We start from the raw sequence: 24,609 nt of genomic DNA, 5'->3' as shown, positions 1-24,609 counted from the left end.
CAGCAGATCTCCTCCAGAGCAGAGCCAGTTCTCCCCTGATATAATGCAGTTTGATGCACTACAATGGACTAATTTCAAGATAAATGTTTCATATACAGGATGTTAAATGTGCAATAACAAATGTTCAAGCTAATCAAAATGACGTTAGCATCAATTACTTTAATCGAATGTAGAGACACAAACCCACCTTCGCTCTCAGACAGATCTGGGACCAGACAGAACGTGTCTCTAATGGTGGGAATAAACTGATCGTACATGTGCAGGACATCAGTGTTCGGAAATAGACGAGTCCTTCAACAGTAGCCAGTGCAGTAACATCAGAGCTTCTCACAGTACCTGCAATCCAGGACCCGTCCAGCTCTGATAACCCACTGTCTGACTTCCTCTGCCTTTTGTTTTCAGTCATTGTCTGTGTAAAACCACAACTGTCCACACCACCTGAGGACGAGAACATGTATTGTGTGGTCAGTACCAGAGAATTCAAAAGCAATTGTTCTGAAAATGTTTTTGGTGGTTTTACTTCAAAACAAACTGATTTTTTCAAGGGAAAAGGTGTTAATACACTTCTACACTTCTCAGTAATACACCGACAGGATGACTCACACAAAGCCGCCCTTGTTTCTGTTCTCCATGTGAACAGTGTGGTTATTAACCGGATGACCTGTTGACAAAGGAATTAGACTTTTAATACCACTTCTATTCAAGTAATGCATTGCAAATGAAATAATACAAGATAATGACCTCTAGTACTAAGCGAGTCCACACATCCTCAGAAGCAGATTTATCTGGTCTAGAGGTGATTTTGAGAAAAGGACATCGATCTAAGAGAAGAGGGAGGTTAATCATGTTAAATCATGCCAATACAAGACACTTAAAGACACTTACATTCATGCAAGTAGAGTTAAGTGGCCAACCCTTCATTAAAGACGATAAATGACAGAAATCTCACAGACAGATGGACAATACTGTAGGACTAGAGTCAGACAACACTTGACATCACCACCTGGAGTCTACATTTGAGAAATGAGACGGCAGTTTAATTAGTTTGATCATCATTACTATTTACCAAAATAATATTTAAAAATAAATAAAGTCTTTGTTTGAAATGAAATACTGACTACTGCACAAAATACTACATATACTAGCTGTCCCTCCAGAGGTCACATCTGCTGGTCTCACACAGCATTGAGGACGTCTAATTTCTGAAGTAATCATTCTAAAGTTAACTGTTATTATTGGAGGTGTAAATTACTAATTTCTTTCTTTCTTTGGAATATAATATTTACTTTTCGGAAACAAGGTTGCCTCAACAACGTATGCAGCTGACGGATGTGTTCCTCAGAAGACTAAAACGGTTGTTCTTCCGTCTGTTTTTCAAAGTATCATGAGAAACAGAACACAGTATGCAACATGAATACAGTATATAGTATCAAAGAGTAGGATGCTACATTAGTCACACGACATCACTACATTGCACATTTCATTTACTGCATAAAAAAGTAATCCATTTACATTTAATTGTATTATGTCTTATATTACACAGTCTAAGCAAATAATCAAGATAGTACAAATTTTGTTAGTCATAATTAAAATCGACAGATGTTGAGAACGCTGGATTGTACTAGCCAATTCAATCCAAAACCAAAGAATTGAGATAACATCTATTATACATGATTTCTCATTGAATATTTTAGATCACAATCGGCACTTAACCAATATTCCTCATTTTGGTTTAGTTTAATTTTAGGGAGTCCAAACACGCAATGAACTAAAACTAATAAGTAGTAAAAAATATAACAATAATAATAAAAAAGAAAAACTATAAAGAAAAAATAACTCATAAAAAACAACAACAATATTACTAAAACTTTAACTAAAATTACATTTCAAACAGAAAACAGAAAAATAAAATCTAATTCAAAATGTGAACAAAAAGTATGACAGTATATGGATGATCCTTAACCTCAAGAGCTGGTTGTCCTGTGCTCTCTCGACTAGCGAACTAAGCGTTTTCAAACAAGCGCTCTCTAGCGCCCGCCTCTGGCCAGCGATGGTAGTGAAGGCCGGATCTGCCAGCTGTAGGATCCTCCTGAGAAGAGGCAGCTGTGTCTGCGTCTCCCCGTTCAAGTGTTCAGAGGCACTGAGGAGATGTCCTCCTGATGACACAAAACCCCTTTCAGAGCCTCGCTGCTGTAGCACACCATATGACAGAGCGCTTTGATGTCTGCTGAGAGACTCCTCCAGACTGGAGCCAGACCATCCCGACAGTGAGCTGCCGTGGAGCGAGGTCTTTCCCTGAGCTCTCCAGCGACTGAGGGTGTGCGGATGTGGAAGCTGAGCAGGGGCAGGAAGTGCACAGCGGCCGGACAGGAGCGCTGGGAGGTTTGGAGAGCAGCATTTGGGTTGTGTGGGACACTATGGGGTTGATGGAGAGCTAATGCGGTCAGAGCAGACGCAGCCAGACTCGAAGCTTGAAGCAATCTTGATGGTGAAGCCATCTGAATTCTGTGGAGGACGAGCTGGAAGTTGCCAAAGATCCCCGAAAGAAAGAGGGAAGAAGAAAGAAATTAACTTTTTTTCAAGCTGATATTTAAAGACACTATAAAAATTGCCACAGGTTTTCTACCCCTGAAAATCTGCCAATTTAAGATTTTTCCCCCTCTATTACCTTCCTATTGTTTTTTTTTTTTTTTACTTTCAGAAATGAATAATTTATTATAAGTATTAGTACTTTTTTAAATAATATTTAATGTAATAAATAATAAAATAACAAATTATACTTTAATAAATTCAAAAGTATTATTTCAATTGCATGATGTAAAAATGAATACTAGTACTACTAGCAATAATAATAATAATAGTTATTGTAATTAATACAATAATCTACAATTAACTTAATAAAATTAATTTCACTAACAAAATGTTTTAATAAAAGCAAGGACATGATGTAAAAAGATCAATAATATACATTCTAATAATGGTTTTTATTATTATTAATAATACAATATTCTATATTTAATTTGATAATAAAACAACAAATCATAATATTTTAAAAATGAAAAAGTTAATATTATATAAAATATTATCATTAATACGAATTACTGTTAACAATGTTCTATATTTAGTTTAATAATAAATGAAATACAACAAATATTTTAATGTTTAAAAATGCATAAAGCAAATATTATGTAAAAATGACTGCTATGAACACTACTAGCAATAATAATACTAGTTATTGTTATCAGTACAGTATTATGTCCTATTTAATTTAATTAGTACATCCTTCAAATACAACCTTAATAATAAAATAATGTTAATAACAATAATATGTTAATAGTTATATAAAAATCTGCAAATGTCATGATGTAAAGTCTTTAAAAATATATTCTTTGGTAAAAAACAAAGTGTTCTGTATGGCTTTGTTAATGAACCATAGCAATCTCTGCTCATGTGACTTAAAAGTATATTTGATCAGCGTTTAAGAAGTTGACATAGTTCAAACCTTCCACTGGAAAATACCCCCCAAACAAATGATGCAATGGAAATTTCCGTCCTTACAGCATTGTATGATGAATGTTGTAAAAGTGGGCTGACGATTTCCCAAAATAAACAGCTGTATGTAATGGAAACTGATGTTTATAGTGGGTTTCTCATGTTTTCTGGACACTCAGAGGCGTGATGTGTTTAATTCGGATGCTCCTGTGGTTTACAGGACTGATGGACAGCAGGAGACACAGACACAGAGCGCTCGGCAGCAGCTTCAGTAACACACAGCCTCACTGCAACACACTGAGATAACAGAAACAAGAAGACATCTGATCAGCGGTTCACTTCCTGTTGGTGACCGGCGCCCAGGGTTCAGTCCAATCGTGCGAGGGAACGTTTGGACCGAGCTGGTTTACCATCTGACAGATGATATTAAGGGTCAAATGAGAATGGAAATACATCAGCAGACAGGAAATGTGCATGTCTCTGCTTTTTGCATTTGCCCTTTGTGTTTGTTTTCCTAGTTTGTTTTTTCTTATGTTTCAGCATAAAAAAATAAATCCTGCCCTCTGATAAATGGCCGTTTTTGACAGGAGATGTTTTCTTGGAGAATTCGGCTGAGAAGTTTCCTTTAGTCATGAACGCTTAACTCGCAGGAGAGTGAACACTGTGTTAACACAACAAACAACACCACGTAAAATAAACTCATATTTGTCTAGATCAGAATTTAGGTAACATTTTACTGCCAATAAATGTTTTTTTTTTTTATTAAAAAAACCGCTACAATTAATGAGCTCTATGAACAATGCATGGCAAAAAAGAAAAAAAAGTCCCTGTATACAGGTTTTTTACATTTTTTTTTTTTTTTTTGCCACAAGTCTATACATTTTTTTTACATCTTCACTATAGTGATAATTTTGACTTATGTCTGTTCTAGAGATGTTACAACTTGATAAAGCTCTGATTGGTTTTCTTTTGGAAATATGTTTCAAATTAATCCTGAATGCATTTATGACTGTAAAAGCACAATTGCAAAATTGATCAAAAAAATCGTTATAGTTTTTTTTTTTTTTTTTTGTCCATATCGCACAGCCCTAGTTTATTCAATAAATATAGTTTAAAATCTAGCTTCTGAGTACTAAGTTATTAACCCAACAATAGCGGGGTCAGTTAATTTTTTTGAAGTGGGCCGCGCAAACATATGTGTTTGGTTGTGTGGGCCGCGAGTTGAAAAAGGTTGGGAACCACTGATTTATATTATATTAAAAAGTATGGTGTTTACTTATTTAATATTTATAATAATTTTAGTAAATACAATAAGAATTATTATCATTACTACTATTATTAATATTAATGTTATTAAAAATGATATAGTGTTACTTTTCATTCATAGTAAATAATTAGAATAATGTAATAATAATTTAATAAACAAGTATTAAATAATAATACAAATTAATTTTAAATAATAAAAACTATTACTTATTTTATAATATTAATAATAATAAGACATTACATATATACAAATAATAACAGTACAATAACAATAATAATTTCTTATTTTTATAATGAAATAATATTATTATTATTATCACTATTAATATTACTAATAACATTGTTATTATTATTAAATAAGATTATTATTATTTAAATAAAAACAATAATAAAGTGTTTCTACTACTTTATATATATATATATAATTCATATTTTTACAATCTGTAGTATTATCACCATAAATATTTATGTTGCTATTAAAATAAAGTATTACTATTAATTATTCTTTATAATAATAATAATAATTATTATTATTTATATTATTATTGATAATATAATTTAAATATTTAGTACAATTTAATTACATTTAATTGAGCAAAAATAACCAAAAAGTCCAATGTAAGATGATGTGCATCATGTGGAGTGGAGTGTGTGCAAAGAGACGTACTAATATGAGCAAAAAGACACGCATAAATGAACACAATTTTGTAGCAGACAGTGCAGACCACAGAACAACCGTCTCTCATTACTGTTTTCTCTCATTACCATTCAACTCTGGCTGCAGCGACTGCACCTGCAGCGAAACAAGCCTTTAGCTGGATGTCGTCAATGTTTCAGTGGCTCTGTGGAGCTCTCTGTACCTTCCTGGACAGCAGCTCCTCGCGTTCGCTCCCAGCGTGAGCTTTCTCCTTCTCCAGGACCAGCTGGGTCTGCCGCTGCTGTTCCTTCTCCTGAATGATTGGCCTGTTTCAGGGAGCCGCGCAGGACTCGGATCTCTCCGTTCTTCATCAGGATCTCCTCCTCTTCCTCCTTCAGCTGAGAGTCAACAGAAATGCAGAGTGATAAGAACTGGCTTTTAAATCTTCAGTCATCAAAAACTAAATGACAGCAGTTTTGGCGACCCAACCTTGACCGAAATTTAGGAATAACCTGTATGATGAGGCATCTATATGAGCACAAATAAAGCATTTTTCTGCAAACTACAAAGAACCGATCAAATGAAGTGCATGCACCTTTTTCTTCCGGTCTGCTTGCTGCAACTCTTAACTGCTTACAGGTCAGATCTTCTCCATCTTTACTGGAACGTCCTTCCCCTGTAAGAGACCCAGAATTACACATTAAACTTCAATTTACCTTTTAGTTTAACCCATTCAGAGTCCACACAATGCAAAAATTAACTATGCAAAGAAATCAAATTTCAATCATTAGTTTTTATTAATACTATCCACTGTGTGAGACACAAAATAACACACAACTTGTTAAATTTCTAGTGTAGCCCATCCATATAATGCAGAAATGAGCTATGCAATATTACAAAAATGGTTGGTCTAAAATCAGACAGGGTAGAGTTTGTGAAAGGAGCATCCGAAGTGTCTTCTACTAACCGAACGCATCTTTTCTTCGTGCTTCTTTACTGTTGTTTGTGCTGCTGCTGATGTAATCGTCTCTGAAAGCAAATGTCCGTTTAAGGCCTGGGGCGCGATGATGTCAATCTGCTCCAGGTGGTCCTGGGTGAAATCCATGTCTTCGTCAAACAGGCCGGGTTCAGCTGGGACCTGATGGCCTTTCACTCTCTTGTTTGGCGGGAAGTTCATGTCAACGAGGTGCTTCTGGGAAATAAATGAAGCATCATCCATGAATGTTCAGTGGATAATTAATATGAAAATAGTCACAATAAGGAATAAGTATGTGTGTTCACATGTTTGTACATATTAGGATATGGTGTCATGGTTTTCAGAGAGTTCCTACGTTTTCAAAAATATGTTAATAATAGTAAAGAAAAACTAAAATAGACACTTATGTACAATTATGGCAGAGATGTTTACTAAAATGTGTATGTTTTTCTTTTTTAACTTTAAGATTTGATATTACGCCGCAGCTTTTTACGATGAAACGTTTTAACGATTCACTGCATTCTGAATAACAACAATATTAATTATATTCATTTTCATCTTGTGGGACAGAATAAACACACCATGTTACGTCAACAACCCATGAATACACAAACATACACACTGTTGAAGTTTGGGCAGACTAGGCTTTTAATGTATAAAATACAGTTAGTGCCATTTGAAAAATAAAATGATATCAGTAGTATAAACCAAAGACCCAGCTGACAATATGATAGTGCTACTGGTCAAAAATAATACCTAACCTTCATTCAACGGTCGTTTAAACATTACATACTGCGTTTACCATGGGACAAATGTGCTCAGATTTATCAGTTACCTGATGCTCGACATGCACGACCAAACTGTAAAACCTCCAAATAAAGTGCTACTCTAAACCATTAACATAAACACGAAATAGTAAACAAATAAATAACAGAAAACTGTGTGAAGTTGGAAACATTTCTGAGCTTTGCCTCTCATTCTGTGTTGGGGGAGGGTTCGTTCGGTTGTAAAGCCTCACCTGATTGGCTGAAGAGCGGCCCTGGTGTGTCACAACGCGCTCTGATTGGTCTACTGACCAGCGCACGTACGGAAGAACTGGTGGTGAGACAAGTGTCCTACACAAACGCGTTTCATTTAGAAAAAACACTCGAAGTAGTGATTTAAAAGTTATTATATTATCAAGTTTCCCTCAATGAAAGGTGTGTGTGGAAAGTTTTGGCATTTTGTTCATACACAATAAAATGTGGACGCTTGTTTCCGTCAAGGAAGGAAGGAAGGAAGGAAGGAAGGAAGGAAGGAAGGAAGGAAGGATGGATGAATAGACAGATAGATGGATGGATGGATGCCACTTTCTATCTCACAATTCTGACTTTCTAAAATAGAAACTAATAATTTTAAAGTGCATTGTGAGATAGTAATAATAATATAATCTCAAAATCGGGACCAACAAAGTCCGAATTGTAAGATAAAAGTACCACTAACATTAAAACTACCCCGTGGCGAAAAAGTGGCTTAATAAGAAACATAAACCATGAGAAAAGTAAATCGGATTGTCGTAATGTTATATTTAGTAACCGTGCATAAAAACGTAGACTTATAGTTGTACTAAATCTAAAAACCTGACCTTAAGGTTAAGCTACAATACACACTCTTTTATATTTTACATGCACCAATAGATATGCAACAAAACAGCGTTATAGACTATAAACACATTAAACACACACAATTAAATAGTTTTTGTTGTTTTGGAGTTTGAAGAGCCACTAAAAATGTCGCCGTAATTACATAAAATCTCTTTAATCTGAAAACCTTCACAATCAAGTCGAGTGCATGAACTTGTTCAATGCGAAACAATTTACTGAGACACACAGGAAGAAATGTAAATAAATATACATATATAAATTGCTAATATAATAAACTATGTGCAACATACTCTACAAACAGGTAAGTAATATAAAATGTAACAACTACATTGTACTTTGATGCGTGATACCCCGTCATGTTATGGAGGGTGACGTCACGGCGAGGTCGCGCTCTGATTGGCTGAGGCGCGTGGCTGCTGAGTGTTTACCATCAGAGCTCAGCACTGAAGCTGCACGTACGAGCTCGAGCCACCGACGAAGGAGGAAGTTCGTGGTCGAAAATATTGATTTATTTGTTCGTTTTCATCACTGCGTCGCTAAAAAGCACTCAACAGCCACTGTAGAAACACTCTGTGACCCTACTCTGAATCACTGGAACAGGTCAGTGGCGTTTATGTGGCGCTTTTCCGTGTTGTTTTGAACAAAGGAACGTGCCAAAGACCGAGACTAGGCCTGTTGAGTTCAGCTGATTGATCTCAGAAAACTCGTTTGTTTTCACTTTTGCTTGTATTTCACGGTTTCCTTGCGTTTCCCCTTTCAGCTCATGCGAAAACTTCACGATGAAAACCGAAGTGTCTACTGCTGCTAACTTTGTGACACGTCTATTGAGAGGAACACGGCTGCTTTCAGAAGAACAGCTGCAACAGTTCAGATTCTCTCTGGAAGAGGCTTTGGGGGGTAAGAAAGGATTGGACGTGATCTTTCCATTGTCTAGAAGTAACTACAACCGCATTGTGGTCCAAAATTTTGTGGTTTATGATAAAAACCGACCATTGTTTTGAACAAAGCAGATGAAGGTTTATTGCAGTACCAAAGTCCATTCACTGAAACTTGATCCATATTTTGCCTTCAAGCACCAGAGGCTTTGCCAAATAATTGCAAACACCAAGTCCATGTTTCATTGCACCAAAACCTAACATATATATATTTTAAATTGCAGATCATTATCAGCACCACTGGTTCCCAAATGCACCCTACCGAGGTTCAGGTTACAGGTGCATCCGGATCAACCACAAGATGGACCCTTTGATAGGCAAAGCCGCCTGTACGATCGGAATCGCCAAAGAGCGACTCTTTTCACTGCTGCCAAGCGAACTCACCATGTGGGTCGACCCTTACGAAGTGTCCTACCGGATCGGAGAGGACGGGTCCATATGTGTCCTCTACGAGTCCGCGCCTCCGTCGGACACAAACCAGCCAGACAGCTGCAAAGATGAACTGAGAATTGGACGGGCGAGTCCGTCCAAATCCTTCAGCATGATGACCTGCTCCAGCTGAAGAGCGGTTTTGTGTAATTAATTGCTCGTGGGCACAGTAAATCAGGCATCGCTCACGTTCGATTTATTTTTAAACCTTGTTTTTTTAAGAGATTTTTTTTTCTTTTTTTTTAATCAACGGTGAAATCTTACTCATCTTCTTGACCTCATGGTGAAAACAGATGTATTTTGATTAAATGTGTTTTCAGCTCCCTGTACAGTCCTGTTGAATATGTTTTTTTACAATTTCTATTAAAAGTTTTCTATGAATTTCTTAAAAAAATAAATGGGCTTTTGTGGTTATTCCATGTAAGTATATTTGATGCATCGATTTGATCAAAACATAAGCCATACATAAGACTCTCTATACTTACAATGTGTAGTCTTCATTTTTAATACTTTACAAGCAAGCACTTTACTACAGTTAGACAAGCTACACATTTTGCATCTTTCTTAAAATGGATTAAAACATTTACTTTTCTTAAAGTTTTATTTATATGGGATTTACATTAAATAATAAATTAGTATGAGTTACAAAGAAATAGGCTTCAAATATCACGTTATTAACTGAAAAATAACAACACAAAACAAGAACAAAGAATTTGATAAGAACAAATAAAAACATGTATCAATGTTATAACTTTTTGCATGGCAGTACTTTTTATGGATGATCTTAAATGAGATGTTTAATTTTGTTTGTATTTAAATATTTATAAGTCCTTTTAATTTCATTTTCTAGGTCTCCTTACATGTACATTTGAAATCATGCATAGTCATAAATGTATTACTTTAGTAGTCAATTAATTATTAAAAAACATGTATTGTCTTGACCAAATACAACAAACTTCGGGCTTTTTTTGTTTTTTTTCCTGTTCTTTTTATTATTATTTTTGGATTTTTACCTAATTTAAGAATTTTATTGTTATTGTTTGCCAATAAAAAAACCCTACAATCCCAACCTATTAAAAATATTTTCTTAAGTTCTTTAAATGCAAATTATATACAACAATTATACTAATCCTCACAAGGTACACAATTTTAAAAGTATTCAGGTTAAAAAATATATATTTATTTGCACTATTTATAACTTATGAAAACAAAAATAAAGTTTTTCTGAGCAAATAATCTACAGGCGAACATAAAAAAAATGTAAAAAATATATAATAGTATATCATTTTTCATAAAAGATATACATTTTGAAAAGTTTTCAGATAAAAATAAATGTAACATATTTTCAGTAATTCCAAAGACTGTATATACATTTAAATATATAATATAACTTGTGGTTTAATATGATAATACTTCTAAATCTCAAGTTTTTCTGTTGTTTTTCTCTGAGCACCTCATGTGTAAGCGAACAGAAAAAGGGAAGGAAAACAGCAATCATGTGTTCATGACGTCAACTGCCTTCAGTAGAGGACGACCATTTGATTGTCACTTTCAACATCCAACCAGCGGACGAGTTTAACAATGACAACACCTTCTGGCCAATGACAGCGCAGAGGGGGCGTGTCCTCGCGAAAGCGGTAGCGGCGCTACACCCGTCGGTGTGTCAGACGCGGATCCTCCAGAAGTTTTGCGCCTGACCCCGATCCTCTCGCCCGGAGCATCAAACCTGCGCCAAAACCCCCAGCAGCTCACGGTTCCTCTGGGTTATGGAAATGGATAAAATGGACGAAAACGACTGGAAATATCACGGGGAGGGCAACAAGAGTCTGGTCGTGTCTCATTTGCAGGTTAGTGTTCAATAGTTACTAGCTTTTAGCTTAGCCAAGATTCATTTAAACTCAATCAAATAGGAGTCAGTCAACAGGAACTCAAATCAAACTACCTGGAAACGACCTATACAGAAAGTTTGGTAGCTTTATTTTCCATCAGTTGACGGAAATAAACCTCTTCCTTGTCTTAAAAGGGTATTGAAAGGGCTTTAAAGCTAATAGCCCTAGCAGGCTAAACCAGGTTTCAATGATAAAGTCAATGTAAGTTACTACATGTGTGTGTTACCCATGCCACACCCACTTTATGAGCTCGAAAGTTTATTAAACTCTTTAATTGGCATATATATAGGAAATGTAATGCTGAGAGCCATTTAAATGAATGGATGGTCGGAGGAGATGTTTTAGTTTCTGGATGGTTCTTCTGAGCATCTAAAATTGGGTTTCTGTTGGAGAGAAGATCACATAAACTTAACATCTTCCTCATCCAGGCTTCAAAGTTCAGATTGGAAACCTTTAACAGTTCCCCCTTCATTGGGTGAATGATAGTGCTGGTCTAAACCGGTTTTATACCACCATGCTGAATGGGAATATAAAGGTTTATCCCTTTCTTTGGGGGAAAAAATACAATTAGAGACTAAAAAGATTTGCGCGTATTAATTTTTAACAATGTCATACTGATTTAAGGTATTACTTTGTTAGAATTTGGTCTGAGCGCTCTTGAACTCTTGTCTGAAACTCTCCTGTGTTTGGACAAAGTTGAGAAACTCTAAATGAAATCTGTTGCGCAGTCACATGTATTCTAAGTCATGGAAACTATATGTAAATGATTGATTTATCAGTCGGTTTTATCATGTAGTTGGCTCCTTTTGTCACTAGGATGGCAATATCAAGGTCCTGTTTTGTTAAGATCAAGGATATGCAAACGGATTAACCTTTGTCTGATTTCCCAGTTCATTTGGGATCGTCTGTACCATCATACGAGAAATAAACCCAGAACAAGCTGGCAGAAAAACGTGTGTAGTCATAAACACGCTGGATTTATTTTAATGATTACAACACGGAATTGTGCGTCCAATCACAAGAAGCTGCCGAGACAATGTTGATGTCATCATGTCAAAACTGGGTGTGGGGGAAAACGGGAGACGCTTTGATGCAGTTTTCCAACCAGTTTTAGAGTCCTGCAAGGGCTTGTCTGTCTCTATATGCTGTTTACAGACATTCTTTCATGCTCCCACACTCTTGTGTGCATTTTTGTCTTTCTGCCTGGTCTGGTTTTACATTCTTGGAGTATGAGCTGGACCACATCATTTTAATCAAATCAGCCTGAAAGAGTTAGGTATCTTATAAAACTATTTGTAAAGGCATTTTGGATGCACACTGACCGGGATGCTGGCATTTCACAAGAAATTCTTGCCATTTTTTTTTTTCATTACAAATAAAAGTTGTATACAAGTAATATTTTCTAATGTCTAATTGTAACCATTTTTAATGTTTTATCATCATAAAAAATAATTGTCTGGACAGGATGGTTTTCATTCTTGTATTATAGTTGGGTTATTATAATTAATAAAATGTATTATTACTACAATTAAACAATTGTTTAACAATTGGTTATTAAACAATAATAATAATACAAATTGCTATTTGAAATATACTTTAACTCAAATAATAATATATGGAAAACTTAAAGTTTGTGTAAAATGTAAAATCAATTCTGAGAATTGTTTTTGAACACATGAATGTTTGAAGGGCATTGCGGAAACATGTTACAAAGACTGTGAGCTATGTAGTAAATGTGGAATTTAACAGGTTTTCACCATTTTCGTGTTCAGGAATTATTTTGGGCGGGGCTAAAATCATGACTCGATGGGGAAACTGAGTCGTATGGCCCCTCCCCTACAACTATAAGACGTGTGTTTGAGTTACTGCCGTTTGTTACAACAGCCTAGAGCTTGCTAGCTAGCTTTCGTCACGTAAATGCATAATACCTGGATGCAATGATTAAAAAAACAGCTTGGTCTCCTCATTTAAATAAGCTGTGAAGGAAGACCGTTGAGAGAGACGTCAGCTTTTCCACGAATGGGCGTGGTTTCAGCACCCCCAGTTGACACGCCCCCATCAGAGAAAAGTGCTTATTTTTTTAAAGATTTCAGTAACTTAAATGATTCACATGGCGCCTTTTTTTCCATTTTTTTCAGCATACAAATATGTGTGGGTGGTTAATTACACATTTTCCTGTGCTGTGATAAACTCAGAACACGCATTTAATATTGACTTTACATGGCTTTTACGTTTCTTTTTTAAGCTAATGTAATTTTCTTTTAATTAAAATGCAAGTACGAAAATAACTAAAACTGGAGTCAAAATTAATAGAAACTATGTAGACTATTTTACAAAAACACAACAAAGTAACTAAAACTTAGGAAAGCTAAAAGGAAAGATAAATATTAAAAACGGATTAAAAAAATAAAACAATCTTGAATTACTTTTTTTTTTTATTTAGAGAAATTGCCCTTGATTGTTCTAAACGTGTACAAAAATGTATTTTCTTTATATATTTGATGTGAATTCATTAAATTCTGAGCGTCATCCCTTTATGTTTAACATTTTGAGAGGCAGAAGTAAGTTTTGTAAACATTGAGCAAGTGTGTTTAGAAACTGCATTTGCGTTTAAGCGGCCACCGGTTGCATCATTTCATAAAACAAACCGCCAGACACTGCCATGATGTCACCTTTACCTTTGTGGACCTATTTATGCCTAAAAGCATTCTGGGAAAACGTAATCTGCATTCAGTTTACAGCTGAGTGGATGTAATATTTGTTGTACACACAGGCAAACCCATTTAAAAGAATTCCCTTTTGAACTCAAGTAAGACAGGGATACATACAGTTTTCGAAGTCTTTGTGAAATGACTCGTGTGATTTCTGTTTTTAAACGCATCACTTCCTATTACAGCACTGTCGAGTTCTTCGTCTGCTGAAGTTTCCCTCCGAAGACTCTGCACATACACGACAGGTAAAACTTCCCCAAATCCACACCACCGAACATTATTACTTCCCAAATTTCTCTGATATGCACTATATACCAGTTACCTTTTCATACACTGTGAAAGATACCATACTATTAGAAGCCAGCTAGAGAACTGGAACATGAACACGAAATCATATTGTGACGCATATTGTGAGCAATATATATAAAACATGGCGAGAAAGACTTTCATTAAGTCGACAGATGGATAAATATTTGCAATAATGGATTGTGTTTGACTCACCATAGTATGATTTGACATTTCTATCAATGTAACTGGTATTGATGCACAAATGAATGTTTTATCAAGTTCTGTTGACGTAAATAGTCAGTCAATTTCCACAATCCTTAAGGTTAAACATAATATTTCTGTGTGTTTTCTTGCACTGCATTGTAAGTTATTTGAGTCTCTTATGAAGAGCCTGAAGTATGAAGAGTATCTGCAACAGTGTAAATGCAAATATGCTTCAATTGTTTGGTCTTGGTCTCTTTGCATTGATAAACGGTGTAGTGTCAGCTCATTTTCCTACCTCTTTCCTGCCAGACTGCAGAACAAGCTTTTCGACACATCCCCAACATCGTGGATTATAGTAAATATGTCATGAAGCCTTTACTGGGGGAGAAATACGTTCACAGTGGAGTAAGTCACAGTTTTAGACCTTTATGTACTTTATTACATTGTGATGCTTTAACACGAGCCTAGATAATGAGATGAAAATAATGGTTTGAATGTTCACAGGAGGTTGTTAAACTACCGCTGGACTTTGTGAGACAGCTGTCGCTAAAGGTCCAACAGGAACGACCTGGTACAAATTATTATTTATTTCTTTGCTTTAATTACATGACATGGCAGTGACATTGTAATGCCCCCCAAAAACCAACAGTGTTATGATAGTATTTTGATGGCAAAATCCAAGTAAAACGTACTGGTCCATTATGGTAATGTCCATTTATTGGAATAATGGTATTGTGATCTTTCTTTGACACAGAACTGCGCTGTGATAAGGTCATGGACACGTTCAGTGGGTGTGGTTTATGCCTTCCCAACCTGACCCAACTTCCCCTCCACCATCTCAGAGACCACAGACCTCCAATCTGCGTTGAGATTAAGGTAAACTCCACATTCGATTTGACGTGGTCTGAACAGATCACTTCTGTTGTGATCGTGTAGGTGGGGGAATTTACACATGCGGTTGCGATGTTTACCATTTATTCATCGGTTTTGAGCGGAAGGTTGGGCAGAGTACAACAATCTTATCACAAAAAAATCAGCTTAATTTACCACTCATTTAAATGCAAAAAATTGAGCTCAACCATATATTATAGTTATATATATTATGGTTGGATGTATGTCTGGTTTAAAGGAATTGTTCACTGAAAACTGGAAATATGCTGAAAATGTTTTTCCCTCAGGCCATTCAAGATTTAGAAGAGTTTGCTTCTTTATCAGAAAGAAATGTAGCATTACATCACTCAGCAATGGATCTTCTGCAGTGAATGGGTGCCGTCAGAAACAGCTGATTAAATACATCACAGTAATCCACAAGTAATCTCCAGTCAATCAGTTAACATCTTGTGAAGTGAAAAGCGGTGTGTTTATAAGAAACACACGTCTTTAGAGCGTCATTTCCAGCCAAAATACCAGCCCATAATCCATAACGCTTCCTCCAATGAAAAAGCATTGTCAGAATCCACCAAAATATTGTTTTTGAAAGGAGTTCTATTAATAGAAGACTCATACTTTAGCCAGAAGCAACCATTTTGCTTCCCAATGGAGGACGCCATGCGCTGAGCTGTTTTTGTTGTGTGTCATGGGTTTCATGATAAAGGAGGATGTTAAGTAAACGCGTAGTTTACAGGATTGAAAGACCATGAAATTCTGACTACATCTCCTATGACGACTTGTAGTGTTATCACCGAGGTCTGAGAAAATAGGTTAATGCCGTTATTACTGTTTTTCATGTTCGGTAACATTTTTACTCAGCTTTTAAAAAATGCCAGATAGTTGGCATTTCATAAGCGTTTGTCCAATCAGCGTACACTTACCTCACTGGTCGTTCCTACACAACCCTACTCTGAATAAGAGCTAAATGAGTTCCCCAAATGGAGTTCCTAGAACTAAAACCATTCTTAGATCATGAGGTGCGAAACACACCTAAAAGCCATAACTTCCGCCAGTAGTTCTAGGAACTATGAAAAGGTTCCTCCACTGCGAAAGCGCCCGTTTTGACGGCACCCATTCACTGCAGAGGACCCATTGGTTCATATAAAGAAACAAAACCTTCTTTATGATCATTTGATCAATAAATGAATAACTGCTACCATGGTCACAAGAAAAATGTATGTTAAATCTCATTGTAAATAAAGCATCTAAACTATAAGAAGCCTAGTTTACATAGTTTTTCTCAATTATGACAGTGACAGAATAGTTATACCCACGTTTAGAAAACATTGACTTTGGAAACTGTTCGCAAGTGTGCCAGGAACCTCGCCTTGTCTTTGGTGTCACATGTCTAAGCACGTCTGGTCATTGAACTTGCTGACAGTTGTTAATAAGTTTTTCTGTATCTTCATGGTGTTAAGAGTGTAAACGCTCTTGGGTTGGATTAGTGACAGTTGTTAAACTGCAAGAGTCTCACAACAAAGAACTGTTTTTTTAGGGGCAAGTATGAATATCTGTTCTTGGGGAAGTAGACCACAGTAGCTGAATGACTCGTTGGATCTATTTGTGTGGATTTTAATCACATGGTCAGTCAAACAACAGAGGGAGGTGGTGTGAATCTTATCTGAAAGGCTTGTGTTCATAAAAACAACTAAACTTCTGTATATAAAGCTTACTCACAACACTTCATCGTGTAACTCAAGATGCAAAGATACAATTACTTACATCTCCTTTCCCCTCCCCCAGCCAAAATGTGGATTTCTACCCTTTTCAAGGCACATAAGCAAGGAATGCAAGCGCAAAGTTTGCAGATTCTGCATGCATCAGCATTACAAGGCAAGTACCAATTAAACATCTAGTCGTTGCCAATTTTTTAAAGAAGTGAAGCTAGATTTATTAAAGCTAACTTCTGCTTTAACAACGACAAAAAAGGATGGTGCATCCTGCCATCTGTTTGTACTCTACGTCATCAAATAATCAATTCTTTGTGAGGCTCGGCTACAGAAGAAGAGCTTATGTTGCTGAAAATACAAGAATCCGTTGAATTCCCAAAGTTTCATTATGAAGCGACACGGTTTGTAAAGTTTACACTAACAGGTTTTGTTCTTTACAGTTAGCCAATGGGAAGTGGAAGCGATTGAGCAGATATTGCCCTCTGGATCTCTTCTCAGGGTGAGTAACTGCTTCAGTCACTCAAAGCAGGAAATCAGAGCTGGATTTATATCTTTCACTGATATTACGACCTTTAGCCAGCATTGTTAACAAGCCTAATTGACTGCGGCTAAGACATTCACTAAGCTGGTTGCGTCACTGCCCTGTGTTAAAGCAAATAATTTTTTACTTGGAAAAAGGAGCACGATCAACACATTTCCACTGTGAGACCAGCCCTACAATCTTTGCATGATGGTTTTGTACTGCTGCTTTAGTCACAGAAATGCTAGAAAACAAGATTTAGTTTTGTTGAACCAGATAATCTCTAATTTTGTTGTCATGTCGAAATCAAGATGAGTGCATGAACCCTAACCCTAACCCTAAATGTAATACCAAAAGTGAACTAATCTTACACACCTAAATCTTAATCATAAATATCTTGTATTCCAGGAGCAAACAGCGAATGTATGTTGCATTGAAGAATCTGTTAGAGGAACCACAAAACAACTTGAAAATCTTTAAGGTAAATATGAATTTCTGTAATTAACATTTAATAAGTACACTTCAGATTGAAGTCTGTAAATCTTCCCTAGACTTCCGTTGACAGAATGTTCAGAATTCGAAATGTAACTGACGGTGATGATGTGAACGAATTATATTAGCGTCCACACCAATGGACAATAACATTTTTCAGTTTTGACGTCTGCTGCCTAATATGTTTTATTTATTTCTTTTTGAATTTCTTTTTTTAAGTTTAGTGGATTCTGATTTGCTGTCAATTATTATTATTTTTTTATCATTCATTTGTTGGAATAAATCATTCTGAAATTGATTCGAACAATAACGTTATCGTTGTGGTGTGAACTTCCCTATTCTAGAATTGGAAAAAATATTGAAACATTTATCGTTATGCTTATCATCCTTGGTGCGAATGGGCCTTAATTTTTTATTTATCTTTATTTCTTTAACTTGGAAGTACAACTATCATAGTACTAATAAGCAAAATTAGTTTACTTTAGTTGGTTTACTGGTCTTAACTAGCCTCCTAGCCCAGTCGGGCTGCTTTTCAGAGGGATTTTGGCTAGTTTTTACCTGGAAACTAGCTTTGCTGACCATCTGATCACCAACTTAACCTGTTTTTTAGCTTATCTTAGACTAGCCTAAACCTCCAAAGACCAGCAAACCATCTGAAAAAAATAATAAAAATATTCACACTCCAGCTACTACATTTATATTGGTTTAATACATTAGAAATAGTTGATAAATAGAGAAGTTGCATTAAAGGGCGTCATTTGATGTTTTTTTTTAAAGATCATTATTTTGTGTATTTGGTGAATATGTTGACATTCTTTAATGTTCAAAAACACATTATTTTTCAAATACTGTACATCATTGTAGGTTCTCTATGCCCCGCCTCTCTCAAATGCGTTGTTTTCTACAAAGTCCCTCCTTCCGACAAGGGCAGTCTGCTCTGATTGGCCAGCTGACCCAGTGCATTGTGATTGGTCAAACACCGCAAGCACTCATCAGAATTGTAACGCCCCTTTACATAATCGCGAGCTTCAACTATCAAAATAAATGTAAAGACAGTTAGTAGAGTTGCGTGACTGACATGTGACGTAGTCATGTGTTTTTTTTGGGGGGGGGGGGGGGTTGGGGGGCTGAATGAGCTGTTTTAGGGGGGCAGAGTCTTAACTTTGATAAAGAATGTCTCTTTGGATTTGAGACTGTAGTCTTTGTAACTTTACAGATCTTCTTTATGCACCAAGAGCTTGTAACACTCTAAAGAGAAAAGGAAAAATTTAAATCCCATCATTATGACCCCTTTAATTCATTGTTTCTCTCATCTTTTTTTTCAGGGTGGAGAGTTGATATTTAGCTGTAAAGATGATGCCAAGCAGCAACCCGACTTGAACGATCTCATTCAACACCTTCGGCCTTATTTCCCTCATAGTAATGGCCTCTATAACAGCCACCAGCCTGGCAAAGTGGTCCTGAATGAGTTAATTCGGGTGATCTGCTCCGCTCTGCTCAGCGGCGGGGACTCGAATCGCTCGGGAGAGCCCAGGAAGGTGCACCTGTCCGAGAGCAGGCCGCACTGTGAAGCCAGTCCCTTCCCAAGAGACCTGCTCCGCAACGGTGAGGATTTAACCAGTGACTGTGAGAAAACATGGTTTAATGTCCTTCAAAATATTGCTAAACAAGTGCAATGGAAATCATTGATGAGTCACGATATATGCGTAGGTGTGTGAACTGGCTTGACACAGTTTACCAAAAATAAACTGCATTTCAAATGACACGTTAAGGGATTATTGCGTCATAGAAATGATGGTACTCATAAATCTGTTACCAGTTGAACACGTTGAACTAATCTTCGTGTGTTCACAGGTAACCACAGCCTCCCTAAAGACAGTGTCCTTGCAAAAATCCTCCAAGTCCAGATGATGGATAACCTGGATATTGAAGGAATCTACCCTCTGTACAAACGCGTGGAGCAGTATCTAGAAGAGTTCCCGAGAGAAAGGTGAATTTTTAACCGGGGATATTGAGTGCTACGTTACTAATCTATCAGATCAGTACTCCAGTGAAAGAACGTTTTGTTCCTGCCGAGTAAAGTTTATATTAGGCAAATACTTCAGATCTATGCAGTGCTTGCATGTACTGAAAGAATGTAATAAAAATTCAGAACAGTTGATGAATCCTAACCAGTTATAAAATAAGACTTCTAACTTTCCCTGAAAGACTGAACAGGCACTAGATGGTGCAAAAGACACATTTGTGAACATAAGTAGTTCAAGACGAGTCATGAGGCACCGCGGCCACATGGTGGTCCAGCATGTGGTCATAGCTGATTTCCATGCAAAGCCATATCATCTTAATGAATAAACTTGCCTAAAGCCGCTTTAAAATCCAATCAACACTTGTTTGTATCTTCAGAAACCGACTGCAGATAGATGGGCCTTACGATGAGAGTTTCATGGACACTGTGAAAAACTGTCCTACTGAAGATGACGGCTCTGTAGAATATGCAGTTGGGAAGGTAAGGCTGTGAACATGTGATGCTGAGAAGTTTAAATTTAAATGTATTTTGGTGGGAATTAAGAATCTTTTTTCCCCAAAAAACTATTTAGATTAACTCTCAGGTGTTACTTTCCAGGTTCATCAGTATAGAGTCGCAATGACTGCCAAAGACTGCTCAATCATGATCACGTTTGCACCTTGTGAGGAAGACGAGGAGTAAGTTAGATTTCACCCTTTAAAATCACTATTATATTATCTTCCTTGACATTTGCCATCATTGTACTTTTCGTTTGCTTTGTTTCCAGACTCCAGTTGAATTTGGAGAAGCCTCGTTTCACGTATTCAGTCTCCATCCTGGATCTGGACCCCAAACCGTATGAAGGCATCCCTCACCAGTACAAGCTGGACACCAAAATCGCCAACTACTACCTGCGGAGCACGCAAGCTCCGCCCCCCTCCAGCCTATATAAGGAAAGGCAGGAGTGCACGTTGCTCTTCCATGCTGTATGAGAAACCTCTACAAGTGCTGCTTGGGAAATACCTAGAAGTGAATCTGAAATAGTGATATAATTTAGTTTTTTTTTTCTGTTTGCTAGTCTGTCTAGTTGTTTGCCCTCCCAAAGTGTTCTGCCACGTGAAGTTGTCGTTCGCAGTTGTTGCCAGAGCAAACCTGATGTTTATCTTTTTGAGGGGCTGGTCTCCTAAAGCACAGAATATCTGAATGAGTCAGTCATTGGCTGTAAAAAGTGAGGACATTGAGGGTGTGTGTGTGTGTGTGTGTGTGTTTTTGTGCAGTGCTGTTGGGTGTTTCTCGCACGCAGTGGCGCTACTGTGGTCTCCAAGTGCCAAAAGTGGCTTACAGCGATTTTCCCTAATGAACGTTTTACCGCGCATCAGCTTGGCCGTGTCTGCAGTCGCTGTACAGGCAGTTTGGAATTCAAAAACAGACAAGTACTTGAGTTTTTTTAGGGCGGCTTCATCCCTAGAGCTCCTCAAACCTCTGACCTACAGTAGCAGGAGTAATACTGACAAGCAGACCTGTTGCATGCTAGCGAATGAGGTCGCGATAACACCGTCACTACCCGTAAAATAGATTTTATAAATTAGAAGATAAGCCTTATATTACTCGCTATTGAAATTTTATTTTTGTAATGTACCCTCAGCTAGCGTAACCGCTATATACAAATCAAAGTGTCTTATTAAACAGTAGTTCACAATAATATAAAAAGGTACATTGGTTAGTAACCTTCATGTCATCGCAAACCCATTTGATAGCATCGTTACGCAGCTCGTCAGTTCATTCTGACCAGCTATTGTGAAAGAACGCAACAATTTTGAACAATCTTAAGTGAATAACGACTGAAATTTATATCACTTTAGAAGACTTTGGAGCTTTAAAGCCTTTGGTCACAACGGTTGTTTTATGGCAAAAGTTATGTAACGATTCTTCAAATGTTTGGAAAACATTTTTGGTTGAACTACTACTTTAAAGTTAGTCCATCATCTCAAACATAAAACACCACCGTTTTCCCCAGAAAAACTGCTGTAAAATGAAAAATCGTCTGTGTCTGTCCATCAGCGACGGCTTTGTCTCTGAATTTGACACTGATATGCTTGGTTGTCATCTGTTTTTAAATCTCAGAGCAGAAAACAACCAGAGGAATCCATCCCCAGCAGCTTGAACACTACTACGGTTACATTTGGCTTTAGTTTTAATGGCTGTAATTGGTTGCAGGGCCAGACATTTTTCAGAAGTCGACCAAAGATGGACAGCACGCCAGTTTTTGTTAGCACAATAAAAAGGATGATCCAGCAGTTTTTCCAACAGTGATTTTTTTTTTCAGAGAAGAAGTATAGGCCACAGAAATGGTTGTGTTGAGTTAACGTTATATGAGTTGCGAGTTTGGCGTCTTTGATTGAAAAAACCACAGTAAGACGGTTTGTGCAGATTTTATGGTGTAACTAACACTAAAGATGGCACCTCAAGGTTGCCTTTCTCTGTTATGGGGAATATTACTGTTACAATGTACTGTGACGTGAGTAATGCTCACGCTTCTGTTTACCTTTTTTAGCGTGATGCAAACTGCGTCGGCTTTATTAACTCAAAAGTCGTCAATGCAGTTCCAGTCAGGCGAACAGTGTTTGCATTTTACATGGATGAACATTCAACATTGCCAAACTGTGTTCACACTCCCCTTTGTCTTAATGTGAACTGGTGTCAAAAAAAAGTATTAATACGCCTTCGCTGTGAGCGCTTTCGTTGTCGAACTGATGGCATTTGTTTGACATGTTTTGATGTGTCATGATGTAACTGATTGAAAAGTGCAGTTTCTCCTCAACAGACATTGTGGTGTATGCCTTTGTTTTAACATCATCTTACCCCTTTTGAACCAGAGAAATTGTGAGTCTGAGGTGTGGACATTGTGTTATTCTATAGAAATAAAGATCTCTAATCACTATGTAGGTAGGAATGGACATTAATTCTGTTATTAAGCAAGAAAAGAAAAGAAGATCACAATTTCTGTGATGGAATCTAATGTTAAAATGTAACTATTTGAAAATACAAAGTGGATTTTGCTGTCGAACATTTTGTATTCAAATTATTTATTTTTCTAGCTCTTGTCTAATGATGTATATTTCCTTACAGTGAGGGCATATCATGCTTAAAATGATTGACACGTACAGGTGACATCAATATGTAGTTCCTAATGGGTGATTGTACAGGTGTTTATATTGAATAAAAAGATTAGATACGAAGCTCCCACGGTGTGAATTTTGGCATATTTTTTGACTTCTCACGAACACACAGTTCTTTTCAAGCCTTCGATAGATGCTTCCACCCCATGAACCCACGGGAGGCTCTGAAAGTAATTTGAACCATTTTTCATCACTTTTTTTAGTGTCAAACTGAAAAACAAAATAAAACATTTTAGATCATTGTACTTCATTCTAAGACACTATTATGAATTGTACAAGTGTAAAATAATAAAATACTTGATTCTGTCAGTTTTGTATTACAAACAAGTCTTATGAGGCCAGCGATTTTTTTTTATTTATTCGTCTTATCATGATCCAGACTTAATTTTCTTGTGATCTTGACAACGAAAGTTGTTTTCTCGTCACAACTTAATTTTCTCGTGATCTTGACACGTGTTTACTATTTTTTTTTTAAATATTCTCATCAAATTTAACAAAATAAGTTTTTTCTCATTATCACGACTATAAAACTTTTTTTGTGATATCAACATAAAAGTTATGCTGTGATCATGATATGATTTTCATGTGATCTCAACGATGTTATACCCCATCAGTTATATTAACTGCTACCTAATGCTTCAGTAGTGTAACTTTCAGATAATAACTTATGTTAAAGATCAGGAGAAAACGTAGGACTTCCGTAATATTTTAACCATTCCCATGACTATTTTCATGTTTCTCCTTTAGAGTAGCTAATTGTTGGCATCATGCTAATCAAAAAATGCCTAGTTTATGAGTCTAGTAAAAATGGCCTTTGAAGACAAGCAGGATAAACTGGTTAACCCTGATGCAATATTATCCCTTACATACTGTATTTTTCACTCATCACGCAGTTAATCTTACCCTGGTCTGGCATTTTCAGCAGGAGCTCAAGCGATGGCTTTGCCACTCCTTCCATGGACACATCGATCTTCCAGACTATGGTCATGGCGATCCTGAGGGACATACAGCCATTGACTCTTTCTATATCCCAACCATGTGATCTGGATATATCAGTCGTGGTCACCAAAGAAAGATACAGGAACTTGTAGTCACTTGACATAATATATGTTTCATGTGCCTTCAACAGATGGAAAACAGCAGAAGCTACGTACCGCAGTTTCCATTTCACTTTCTTTGCTGATGCAACCTCCCCTAAAGGTTGAGGACTTCTTCTAATCATGAGCTCGGATCCGCGTCCCCCTGGAAGGCTGACCACATCTGGGTACTTCTCCTGCCAAACAAACCACTTTGTTTGTTAAAGGGATCAAAATCCCGACAGATTCCATCTGACCCGCAGCAAC

The 24,609-nt window shown here is 36.8% G+C and overlaps 2 protein-coding genes, 1 long non-coding RNA gene and 1 pseudogene across 3 annotated transcripts; 2 read left to right on the top strand and 2 right to left on the bottom strand.

Annotated features, from left to right (window-relative positions):
* Window positions 1-8: 8 nt before the first annotated feature.
* LOC127988589 (uncharacterized) lies at window positions 9-2,780 on the bottom strand. The gene is made up of 4 exons (XR_008161756.1): window positions 886-2,780; window positions 742-790; window positions 604-661; window positions 9-438 (listed from the first exon to the last, which is right to left on the bottom strand). It is a non-coding gene; the product is annotated as an uncharacterized LOC127988589 (long non-coding RNA).
* A 2,442-nt stretch (window positions 2,781-5,222) lies between these two features.
* On the bottom strand, window positions 5,223-6,572 carry LOC127988220 (ATR-interacting protein-like; annotated as a pseudogene).
* Window positions 6,573-8,441: 1,869 nt separating this feature from the next.
* Window positions 8,442-9,776, top strand: LOC127988587 (protein BTG1). Its single transcript, XM_052591367.1, has 3 exons — window positions 8,442-8,614; window positions 8,775-8,911; window positions 9,174-9,776. The coding sequence occupies exons 2-3, from the start codon at window positions 8,794-8,796 to the stop codon at window positions 9,509-9,511; spliced, it is 456 nt and encodes a 151-aa protein (XP_052447327.1). The 5' UTR covers window positions 8,442-8,614; window positions 8,775-8,793; the 3' UTR covers window positions 9,512-9,776.
* Window positions 9,777-10,997: 1,221 nt separating this feature from the next.
* ippk (inositol 1,3,4,5,6-pentakisphosphate 2-kinase) lies at window positions 10,998-23,330 on the top strand. The gene is made up of 13 exons (XM_052591364.1): window positions 10,998-11,225; window positions 14,164-14,223; window positions 14,780-14,875; window positions 14,975-15,041; window positions 15,225-15,346; window positions 17,144-17,233; window positions 17,511-17,569; window positions 17,999-18,071; window positions 19,408-19,687; window positions 19,937-20,072; window positions 20,486-20,588; window positions 20,706-20,785; window positions 20,875-23,330. Exons 1-13 carry the CDS (start codon window positions 11,145-11,147, stop codon window positions 21,077-21,079), a joined length of 1,452 nt encoding a protein of 483 aa, XP_052447324.1. The 5' UTR covers window positions 10,998-11,144; the 3' UTR covers window positions 21,080-23,330.
* The last annotated feature ends 1,279 nt before the right edge of the window (window positions 23,331-24,609 follow it).

This window comes from Carassius gibelio, chromosome B22 (genome assembly GCF_023724105.1).
Source record: "Carassius gibelio isolate Cgi1373 ecotype wild population from Czech Republic chromosome B22, carGib1.2-hapl.c, whole genome shotgun sequence".
In the NCBI taxonomy this organism is placed as follows: domain Eukaryota; kingdom Metazoa; phylum Chordata; class Actinopteri; order Cypriniformes; family Cyprinidae; genus Carassius; species Carassius gibelio.
This window is presented reverse-complemented; position numbering and strand designations above follow the sequence as displayed.

Coding starts and splice junctions, on each gene's coding strand:
- ippk (XM_052591364.1), top strand. CDS start 11,145: ATGGAAATGGATAAAATGGACGAAAACGACTGGAAATATCACGGGGAG. Junction 11,226..14,163: donor TGGTCGTGTCTCATTTGCAG/GTTAGTGTTCAA, acceptor TTCCTATTACAG/CACTGTCGAGTTCTTCGTCT. Junction 14,876..14,974: donor AGAAATACGTTCACAGTGGA/GTAAGTCACAGT, acceptor GAATGTTCACAG/GAGGTTGTTAAACTACCGCT.
- LOC127988587 (XM_052591367.1), top strand. CDS start 8,794: ATGAAAACCGAAGTGTCTACTGCTGCTAACTTTGTGACACGTCTATTG. Junction 8,912..9,173: donor TCTGGAAGAGGCTTTGGGGG/GTAAGAAAGGAT, acceptor TTTAAATTGCAG/ATCATTATCAGCACCACTGG.